The sequence below is a fragment of the Dufourea novaeangliae genome, unplaced genomic scaffold, assembly GCF_001272555.1.
Source record: "Dufourea novaeangliae isolate 0120121106 unplaced genomic scaffold, ASM127255v1 scaffold49, whole genome shotgun sequence".
NCBI classification, from domain to species: Eukaryota; Metazoa; Arthropoda; class Insecta; order Hymenoptera; family Halictidae; genus Dufourea; species Dufourea novaeangliae.
The window spans coordinates 94,806-106,600 of NW_015373928.1; the positions used below are offsets into that span (position 1 = coordinate 94,806).

The 11,795-nt window shown below is 46.6% G+C and overlaps 1 protein-coding gene across 1 annotated transcript in view; it reads right to left on the reverse strand.

The window, feature by feature from the left end:
• LOC107195104 (teneurin-a) overlaps positions 1 to 11,109 on the reverse strand; it is a 93,603-nt gene extending 82,494 nt beyond the window's left edge. The window contains exons 1-2 of the mRNA XM_015584881.1: positions 11,054 to 11,109; positions 294 to 298 (exon numbers count right to left, since the gene is read on the reverse strand). Of these exons, the coding sequence (XP_015440367.1) occupies positions 294 to 298; positions 11,054 to 11,109 (61 nt within the window). The remainder of the gene's footprint in view (positions 1 to 293; positions 299 to 11,053) is intronic.
• Positions 11,110 to 11,795: the final 686 nt, after the last annotated feature.

Below are 11,795 nucleotides of genomic sequence, written 5' to 3' on the forward strand. Positions count from 1 at the left end.
CCCAAAAATCATTTAAGACCTCCACATTTTCGCGAACACTCAGTCTCAGTTCGGAATTACTTACTACTCTTACAATTACGAACGATTTAGATATATCGTTGTTAGACTCGACGATTACGTCAAAGTTCAATCGGCTCGTGTCTCTGTTCAGTCGAACTCTTTCTATATTCTGTTTTAATTTCTATATTACACGTTGGACAACAATCATATTATCAGTCGTATAACTAATATTACAGTATCTTTGCAAGAAGAAACAATATGATTTATGGAAAGGCATCGCCGCATTATGTCACCGTGCCTCTCCATTTGGTAACGGGAGTCGCTTCCAAAGTGTATCAATCCAACCGCGTCCCCCTGACAGTAGTCGCACAAAAATCGCTCATAAATCCCTCAGTTACCCTCCCAGGCCCCTTTTCCATCCTCCATTCGACGCTCCCCTCTAAAAGAGAACAATCTCCCCTGTTCTCCATTCCGCCTGCAGATACCGTCACCGTCGATCCTCCGTACGAACGAGCAATCGTACAAAGGCCATGGTCCGAACGACTCCAGCGACAAAGAGGTCTCTCGCGGTAATCAGAGATCAGATGTCAAATCAGACGCAGCCCGTTCATCGAACGGCTCCGGCTCCTCGCTGATTATCGAGATGCAATTTCACGAACGGAGTGGGGGTGGCTGGGAAGAGCGAAAGAGAAGCGGAGCGGAAGATTCAGCGGAAAAACGAGAAGAACAAAAGACACCCTGGATAGAGCCAGGGCAACAACCGATCTGAACTCGGAACCGGAGAAGAGATGAGAGAAAGAGAGATCGAGAGAGTTCGATCAGCGAGGGCAGCTCCTCTGAGACAAGACGGTATTAAGTAACCTGAAGCGTCTCTTATCGAACATCTCTCCCCAGGGTTTCGTCGACGCAACCGTGTCCCTCCTCTTCCCGTACTCTCCCGGGGTTCAGAGAAATTTTCCTCGCGGACGTCGCCTCTCTCCGCGTCAGTTAGACGGCCACCAAGCCTAGCTCACGGAGATAGATTTTACGCAAGAATCTCGGCACGGGGAACGGCGAATTACGGATAATAAAGGAGATTGACTCTAAATTACAAAGTCCGTTGCAGACAGCAGCCGGTTGAATGCCTCTCAGGCGCAGAAGCGTCGCCAAATCGGTTTTACGGTCGGCAGGTGGTCCGACTGCTCTTCTCCTGCACTTACGACGACACTTCCACACCCACCAACCCCCTGTCCTCTACCTCCGCCCCACGTTCTCCTTTCTCTATTAATTGTTACCGTAGCGCGTCTGCTCGAGTCGAGCTGATGCGCCCCCAACCACCCCCATCCACTTGGCGCCCTTCCTGCCGCTCTAATTACGCAATTAAAAGAAAGTTAATCCGCGTCGAAGCGATTGGGACGACACGCGGGGACGCGTAAACAAACGACGCTGTGGAATCGGCTGATGCTGGCAGCGGCGACGAACGGAGAGTCGGAGAGAGAGAGAGCAGGCGACGAGTAATTTAACGGTCGACGAGATTTATTAAAATTTTTTCGGTCCAGGCATGCGGGCGGCCCGCCCAAGCCCTCGACTAAACGGTTCTTTGTGCCTCCGGGAGGGGCGGGGTGGGTACCTCTTTGTGAGTGCGCGGACGAATTTCCCCTCGCGGCGCCTCCAATTTCCAGGCTTGTATTCTTTGTATTCTTGTAATTATAAACACGGCCGCGGCGGAACGAGGGAGGGGGGAGACTCTTGAAACTTTTCTTGCCAATAGAAGGTCCTTTTGTGCGGGACGCTTGCACGGTTAAAGGCGATTTTGAACGGGAATACGGTGAATTCCTTCGGGGAGGGAGGTGGAACTCGACCGCCATTTTGGAGCGGAAGACTGTGTGCAGGAAGTTGTTTCTTTATTGCGGGAATTAAGAGGTTGACATGGGTACGGTTCTCTTCGAATATTATCGTCTTTGTGCAGGTTAATCTTTTTAATTTTTCGATACGAGTTTCAGGATCTTTTGCAGGATACAATAGTAAAACTATATTTTCAGTAAATATTGTTAACCCTTCGTTATCCTACTGCGTCAAATTAACCCAGAATTTGATTTTGATGTAAAATTTAATTTTGGAGCAGCATTGGAAGTGGTACTACTGGCGGCATGTGGTAGTAATATCAGGTATACTAGGAAAACTTTTTTTCGGAATTTTGACTTTTTTCAAGAATGTTTTTAACGCATTGACGAATAATTTTTACACAACAGCTGATTGAATATTGGCACGGGTCAAGTTGACAATTACGTTTGAGAAAAGATGGGCGACAACGGAAGGTTAATATTAAAATAAATATGAGTATTTTAACGTGTCCAATACAATTAAGGCACTGCAAGCACGGGCGAATTGGTCGTTTGAGGAAGCCTCTCTCGTCTAATCCACAAAGAAAAGTTTGCTGAGGCATAAAGAACTCCCCTGGCGGTCCATAGGGTTTCAAATCTCACAAACAGAAACTACTTGGCCGAGAAATGGTTACAATTAGACTGAAAGAGAATTCGGCCGCGATGCATCGTTGAAAAAAATCCCCCCTTTTCCGAGTAGCACAAAGGGTGGCCAGGGTAAAAAAATTCGGGATTTCGAACTGAAATGAAAAATTCTGCTTTCTCTCTGTCTTTCGACTGACCTACTTCACAGAATCATCAAGAGCTCCGAAAAATACATCCAGAAACCCGGAAATATATCCGTGATAGTTTCGAAAGGGTGCAAAGACCGGAGCCCTCGCTCAAAGAACGATCAAACCGTTCGATCGTGGAAGGATCTACGTTCCGTTAAATTAATCGTGGCCCATTGAAGCGGACCGAAAAATTTCATCCTTTCGGAAACTCCTCTCGCCTCGTAGTAGAAGGCTAAATCGAAAACAGCTCGAGGATCCTTTACGTCGGGCACACAGAGGCGTTTCTAATGAAATAAATTTCGTTCCTTCTCGAAACTGGGCCACGGCGTCTTCTAATACCGAGCCGAGACGTAATACCACGTCTCCGGTGGAATTGTATCTACATAGGAGGTGAGCTACCTAATGTTACCATCAGTGATAAACTTGGAATAATTAAAATTCCAAATATTCCAGAACTTCGTGGAATATTTGACAGGACTATTAGCAAGTGGAAAGACGAATTCGTATATGTGGATTAACAAAAGCAGAAAAGATTCGTTCGAGTTTCGTATGAGATGAACTTCACCCCTGACTCGACGAAAAATTCATCAAACATAATACAGTTAATTTGACACCGACAGTGACTGTAAACTCTACTTCTTCAGAATTAGGAATCCTCGGAACTTCATTTCTCGCTAATTCATAATTTAATATTCCCTCCCTAGCAATATCATTTTCGAAAACATTGTTCCCCCGTATTAAGCATCGCAGCATGTTCATGGCTCGCAGAAGTTTGCCCCCACTTCTCCACTCCGAATTCCATCTCAAACAAAACGGCCAAAGGAGCCGCGCGCGAGATCGAACCGTTTCACCTGGAACGGGGATGGGCGGACGGTTTCTTGGAAGAATAGGATCAAAGGACACCGAAAAACTCGTTCGAATCGTTCAACCAGCCTTCTAGTTCACGTACGCCTATAACCCCCGGCGCGGGGGTTGTGACGTGTGTACGTGTGCGTTGGTCGCGCGGGCGAGATGCGTAAAGATCGCGGCGGTGGAAACGCGAAATTCCCCCTCCGCAAAAGGATCGAAGCTCGGATGCGAAACACGAAGGGGGAGGTGGAACGGTAGAAACAAGCCGGAGGGCGGCGAGGCTCGATAAAGGAAGGATATACGTAGTGGTTTAACCGCGATGGTAAAAGTGCAGCGGAGAGATATCCGACCGGTAGCTCCGACACGTCGAGACGCTTGGAACGGAGGCCGAGCTTACACAAAGGATAAAGAGGGGGTAGGACGAAGGGGAGGGGTTACGATGCAGCCGGTGAAGACGTGGTGGAGGAAGACGAAGAAGAGGAAGAAGAAAAAGAAGAAGAAGTAGAAGAACGTAGTAAAACGGAGGCGAAAAGGGGTTGCGGAGGGAGAGACAGGGAGGCCACTGGAGAAGGCCGATGGAAGTGCTGGAGGGCTGGGGGATGGGGGTTGGAGAGGAAAGGGTGGTTAGAGGCGAAAGATACGCGGCGGAAGCTACGAGAGAAGGCTCGGCTTGGGAGTAGATTTTACCAAGGTGGAAGCCGGATAGATTCGAACGGCGTGGGCGAGACGAGACACGGAGGGGGGTAGAAGAAGCGGGGATGGGACGCGCTATACGAACCGATGTCCCTTGAGGTCAGCCTAGCGTGACTACCTATCAATTGCCGAGACTGCGTCTAGCCCTCCTAAGTGACGCGATGCTGGATATACCCCTGCCGCCTCCGATATTCCACAGACACTACAACCCACCGACGTCGATTTTCCGTAAATACGCCGAGATAGCGTCATCCCGTGTGTACGTGCCCGGTCGCGAGACACGCTTTCCGGGCTTTTTATTGGGACGTCGCGGGCGATGCTTGTTTCCTACGATCCTCGTGAAATTTAGAGGAGATAGGCTAGAACGGACAGAGAGAGAGAGAGAGAGAGATGGGTCGAGGGAACGGAAGGTAGAGGTCTGGGTGAAACGAGGTGTATAATGGTTGCTTGAAAAATTTTAGAATCTTCAGCCCCATATACAAGGAAATAATACATCGACTTCCTTTATTTAGAAGACACTGGTGTTGTCATCGTGAACAAGATATGGACCGGGTGAATACTTTCTTCTAACTAAATTGACGTTCAAAAAGAAGTCCATTTCCAGCCTAACAATTCTTCCCAATCCTATCAGCATCCATTTACCTCGAAACAGTCGTTTCGTGTTCGCGTGGCCTCACCAGCCATCCGAAAATCACCGTCTAGGAATGTTTTCACGGTATTCGAGCACTTAAGAGTCCCTGGCGCGGCGTGTCCCGGTTCACCAGCGGAAGCGAGTCCGCGCGTCTGCGGTGTTTACACGCTCCCATCGGCGCAACGGCTGAAAACAGTCCCCCGTCTGACGTTCCTTTCCAGTTTCTCGCTAGCGATAACATATCTGAGATCTTGGCGGGCGCTGGTTTGTTTTCGCTCCGCTCGCGAGAGAGCCACGCTCGCTCCGGCTGACAGCGTGTCCTTTCCACTCCCGCCACCACGCGAGACGCTGCGTTAACAAACGTATCACGCTATTCGGATCACGTTAATTAATCGTGACGGCAAGGGTTGAAAGCCCGACCCGGCGGTTTCGTGCCGACTTCGACACGCGCGTTAAGCGATCTTTAATCGGAGCGGACGTGACACTGCGAGGCGACACCTTACCGTCCATTTGTTTTCGGAGCAGTAAGGTTTTTGGCGGAATTTACATCTACTGTTTAAGGGGATTGCATCGAAGAGGTGATGATTGCTAATTAATTAATTATTCAATGAAACATCTTTTGATTCCATTAGTTTTCGAAGCTAGACATTTTTGGAGTAGTATTTCTGGTTGTATGAAGGTATTTGAACTCAATAATGGAGGATTGAAAAGATAGAACTCTGTCTATTTATAAACAACCAAGGGAGTTAGTTCTTCTTTTAATAAACTTCTTTGATCTCATAAGTAGTAGGTCCATCAAGTTCCTTCAAATGTTTTGGTAGAATTTAGAAGTCATCTCCTGTACCTATTTTCAAAGTATCCGTTTGTTTTTTTTTGCACAGAGGCTTTTACTTCATGGCCAAATGGTTGTCGTCTATGTTGTCATCGACTGAAAAGATTTGCGAAATAATAATACTGAATATATGTCTAAGATTTTAGAAGCATTTCTATGAGATATCTTGTGAAAAAAGAATTATTAAAAAGTCCATTCGCACGTGGTACTGAATCGATCTGATCGATTAACGCCAGAATATCATAACCATTCGCCATGGAGAACACTTGAGGCGCATTTTCATGAAGGGCGATCCCTCCTCTCGGTCGCGATTTGTCGAATATACGTTTCAAACGTGATCATTCTCCACTCGCAGAAGAATACCATCGGTGTACCAATATCCCAGTGAGTGGAATATTCCGGCGGAAAGAAAAGTCGTACCATCGTTCATCCGTCCCGCTAGCATAACATAAAATGTAAAGCCCTTATCTCCGCCGTGAGAACTCTCTTTTCCGTCCTTCCCTTGTACCTTCTATCTTTTACAGGGTCTATCTATCACATCCGACCGCTGCGAACCCTTCGAGGGATGAACGACGAGAAATGGTACCGGCTAATGTCGAACGATGAAAATCAACTTTGCTTCAGATTATTCAAACACGAAATAAAATGGGAACTAAAAAACCAAATATCTACATTTTTATCTATAAATATGTACGAACACATTTCTATATGGAAACAACGAAAGAATAATATTTTCGTGTTCATAATAAAACCACCCCTTCAGGGTCCACAGTCCCATCGTCTCCCCCTGATAAAATCACATTCACACTCTACGCGACTTCCAAACGCTAAAAAACAAAACCCTCGTAATATCTTCCTCTGAACGTTCCACGGAAGAATAGCGCCTCCCATAAGTGTCGACGGGGACACGAAGGACCAACGGAAACGGGCAAAACAACGCGGAAAAACCGGGAGTGTCGAGCAAGAGGCGAGAGCGACAGGAACTCGTTTAGGGCAGGCGAGTGGATGACAAACGGGCAAATTGCTCGAAGAAACACAACGGACTCTTTATGACGAGGCATTGTAAACGTGCGCGCGCGGTAGAGAACAGGACGAGAATGACAGGGCCTGCACGATCTCGTGTGCAACAGAGAGGAGGAAGACAGGGACCATAGGAAATGCTGAGGGAAAAGGTGAAAAAAGAAGAACGGGTCTGCGGGCAGCCGGAAACAAAATGGGTGAAGAAGAGTCGGACGATGGGGAAGGGGTTAGAGGGGCGAAGAGGGACACAGGCGGAAATAGCGGGACCGAGGATGGATAGAGAAAGATGAACAGAGAGGGTGGAGGGATTTTAGAGGGTTGGAAAAGAGAAAAGAGACGCGAAGTGCAGACGAAGTCAGAGGGGTAGGTTCGCGTAGGTAGGTACAGTAGGTAGTCGCTCGTAGGACAGAGTGATGCATGGCTATGGGGTCGGTCGCTTCACCGCGAAATGTCGGCGCCGAGCAGCCGCCCCGCGTTGCTTGCTTGCCTTTTACATACTCGACGCGTTGCTGCCCTCCTCTGCGCTCTCTTCTCTCTCTCTCTCTTCTCCCGTATCACTTTGTTTGCCTTTCGTACGCCGCGTTACCTTTCGTTCCGCGCCGTGCATATCGATCGGCCTGCGAGCCCGCGGAACCGGGATACGCGTGAAACTGCCTTTTCTGACGCGGTTAGACAACCCTCATCCTCCTCCGGGTCTGTCGCTCCTAGGCTCCTCTACCGGGGACTCTACCAGTCTAGACTTTCAGTTCAGATTCCTAGATTGGAATTTTTTTTGCAATCCAGGCTCCTGTGGTATATTGGGTCTGTCGGAATATTCTGTCGCTTCCGATTCACCTTAATTGACGGGAAGATTCGTTTGTTTCAATATTAACCCGAGACGCAGTAGGTGTTTCTTATGGAATACTCAGGGTGGAGCACGATAGGTGATCAACTTCGATTATTCCACTGCTAGCTGTTCGATTGAATACTTTGTGACTGCTACAACATGATTCAAGGGAAACTTCAAGATGATCAAGTTTCGATATGTGGAAATGGTAAACATTGTATTAACTCCTTTATATGTGGTGGACTTTACACTGTTTTGCTCGAAACAAGATATGGACTTAAAATCAATTTTACACTATTATATTAGAAATTAAACGAGTTACAACGAAATAATTTTCACCATCGGAAGTAGTGAATACTTTGTTGCAGAAGACATGTAAAATGTAATTTAAAAAAAAGTGGACCTGATACACTCTGGCTTTGGGGTCCAGATATCTGAATAAATCGATATCCTCGTAGCGTATTAATTTCAGTTATTTGTGATAAGAAGTTCCTTGCACAATTATACACTCAGAAGTCATTGTACGATAATGAGGTCAGATATTTCTGCACACTGCTGTATATGTCTGGTAAACGAAGCCACAGTTCGGTGATTCAATATTGATTGCCTCGAAGACAGAATCTTCAGGTAAATATTGTTCTATGATTGTTCTAGTAATTTACCTCCTAACTGCAAAAGGACTTTTCAAACCCCTTCTACAGCCTCTATTCCATCCTGTTTTCATCGAACGATCTTAATCGGATCGAAGCCGGTCGATGAAACCGGAATCGTATTTGCTGAACGCGAGCACGCGCAGACTTCCATCAACGTACCCACCGAAGTTCTCGCGAGGCAAACAGGTTGGCACGGGGATTTCCGTGTTTGCGCCGATGCAAATGCGCCTCTTCGTTTCATACTTCGAAACAGCCTTCGAGGGGTTTGCCATCAACGTATCACTTTGTTTGTCTTAGCTCTTCCACCAGCCTTCCAGACTTTGATACACCTTTCAGGTGGTGGGCAGACGCGAGAACGCGCTCGCGCGAACTCACGCTACAGCTACATTCCCGGCTCGTGTATCGAGAGCTTCTTATCTGTAACGTCGTGGATAAGCGTCTTATTGTTCTCACACGCTATCAGAGACGGTTAGGTTGCACGGGGTTATCGGGTTCGTACGGTTGAAAGATTTAAATTCTCCGGCGGTGTTAACTCTTCGCCACGGCCCACTTTCTCGACACGTACCACCGCGAGAGCTTCGAGTTCATGAAAGTTCGCAAAGCTCTTATAAAATTCTTCTTTCATCGCGGGGTAGTTTTGTTTCGCGGTTAAATGACGGGGATTCGTACAAACCGGGGGGAATTAAGCAAAACGTTTCGGAGTGGAAGAATGGCAATTTTTTTTTACTTTTGACCGACTCATAGAATACATTTGACGAAATAATCATCATTATGTGTATAACAAATTTCGAGTAATGAATTAAAAAGGTCAAATTATTTGTTCTTTTTTTTTATCGAATAAACACGGTCGAACAAACTCCAAACAGGTGACTGTCCAATTTCGAGTCGGACAATGCAAGGAGCTTCCGAAAATTAAATCATTTGTTCGAATCAGCGAGTTACAAAAGACATCGTGTAAGAAACTGGCGAGATGGACGACTCGATCGTCGAACGAACGAGCCACTTCATTCGCGCGGTAAACGTTCGAACGATCAAGATTTCGTTCTGCGATGGGCGAAAGAGAGAAACGGAAGGACAAGGGGACGTGGTGTGAGAAAGGACGAGGGTTAAAAGGGTGATGGCGGAGGGCTCGCGAGTTTGGTCGAAGGCCAATATTAGATGGCTCACACGCTGGAATTGTAGCTCGTTTCGGTGGTTCACGCCCGAAGAACGGGGTTAATGACAAGCCTGCTCTCGAGAGCGTTTCGAAATCGATTCGTGTTCGATGAGAATGCGCTGATTCGAAACGGAAAACTTGGAACTAAGGGGAGAGAGAGAGCAGGGTGGATATGCCGCTTTGAGCGAGGGGTTGGAAGCAATCCGAAAGTATCGGGGCAACCGGTTTCGACTTAGTTCGCTCGTTCAATTAGCGGTTATTTATTTATCTACCGTGTAACGTGATCGTTGATAAACGATGGTGGTGATTTTGGTCGAGACAAATGGAAAACGTGTTCAACTATTTTGTGGAAGAGAAATAGAATGAGTGGTATCGTTAACTCTTCACCCTTAATTTTTCAGTGTTAGCAGAGATTCGAACTGTAGAATATTATTTACCACTCTATATTAAAAAAAGCTTGTAGAATGTTCAGCATTCTGTACCGGTTATCTCAGTTTTAAGAAGTCAATATTTGGGAAGACCAACTTTTCGAGAGAAAATGACATGGTATAATTGTGACAGTTCTATTTGTTTGCATCAATCCGTCACTTTTACGGCAATTAATTGTTACTGCGTGGATAAATGGATAAATTGAGTCAAATAACGAGGTTCGTTTGAAGGATAATTGTCGATTAATATTCAGGGGGTTAATTGTTGACGCGATCGCTACTCCGGTATGCCTCCGGGAACAGACTCTTCCTGGATATCGTGTCCCTTTATTCAGTTTGCTTTTTCAATGGAAATCATTACGAGTACGTAAACTGTGAAAGTAATACACACTGTTGCGTATACTTTAACCGACGAACGTTTCTTTGGGCGAAGAAACCCCTGAGGTAATTTGTACGAACAAACGCGGGGGATGAAACTCATTGCGAGAATTAAAGGAACTATTGGTTCGAACATAAACACACTTTTCACGCGATTGTTTGAAAGGTCAATGAAACAATTCCAAGTATCGTTTTTCTAATTTAAGTGACCGTTCGTAAATATACCAGACGATTCAATTTCACGATAGAAAGTCAAACCGGTTTATTATCGAACAATCTTCGACAAAAAGTCTTCGGAGAAATCAATGTACCAATAAATAGAAAATTCACTGCAATTCCTGCGGGTCACCGACACTTGGATGCCTGTACGGGAAAGAGAACATTGTATTTCAAAGCTTTTGACCTCTAATACAGCAACATACAACACTCACGAATTTACACTAACGTTAACTCTGAAATTGAGCTTCGAATGAGTTTACATTGAAATTTCAGTGAAACTGTGGTCGATGCTTAATCTACCGAACGTCACGCAGATGCTAATTCGATCAAATCCATAAAATTTTAAGTATACTAAATTATATTGGAACTTCGATTGAACAAAAACTGCAACTCACGTGCATCGACCTCTCGCAGGTTACAGAAAAATCATGGAAGCAAAATTCACGGACTAAGAAAATAGTACCAAAAGGGGTCAAAAATTCCAGTTTCCAGTAATGCTCCACAATCATCCCTTAAAATATCACCTAACCACTCTTTCATCGTCAAACATATCAGCGTCACTCTTCCTCCATACAAATTCCCAATTTTCACTCAAAGTGACGAAAATTCACACGATCATCACGATCCTTACGATAATCCCACCACCAACTTTGAACCGCGGCTCCAATAACCATCCACAATAATTGATCGTGAAATCACGACCCTGAAAGAATCAAAGGAAATCATCTCTTACCGGACGTGGCGTCGCGGGAGCGGTGGAGGCACGGGGCTGTGAAAGTTCTCCATCATGGTGTAAGAGTCGTGGTCGGCGGACTTGTGATCGAGGGCCTCGAGATGATCCAGCCTGAGGAGCTCGGGCTCGCGGGGCGAGTGGAGCTCACAGTGGGCTACGTGAAGCAACGGCCTCAGCGACGAACCGCCTTCGCATCGTTGCTGCCGCGAAGGCGGCCTCACCTGACGATCTACACCATCCGACGCGTGCTGGTCGTCGCCCCAGACCTCGAACTCGCCCGCGGCCGAGTAGTCGCCGAATCCACCGTTACCCTTCACCGTTGCACACTTTTTACGACGATCGTCCAAGAGTCCGGGCCACGCGGAGCCCCTGTCCTCGAGCTGTCGCCCACCACCCTCTTTCCGCTTGTATTTCACCAGGTAGTGCCGCTTGCTGGGCAGCGACAACGACAGGCTGCCACGCTCGTTGGAGCGACGGGGCGTCAGATTTGCGGAGGGTTCGTGATCCGCATAGAAAGACGAGAAAGACGAGAAGTCAACACTTGTTTCCTGTTAGAACGTCAGCATACCACGATCAGGTGGTATTCGATCGAAAGAAATGGACGCTTGGAGAACCTTGCAGGTGTGGACTCCTTAGAATAGTCCTACTTGTCTTGATGATACGAGACTCGAATGTCTTCAGGACTTTCTGGTGATCTCTTTAACCCTGATATCAGGTGATTCTATGTGCCTTTAGGACTCTT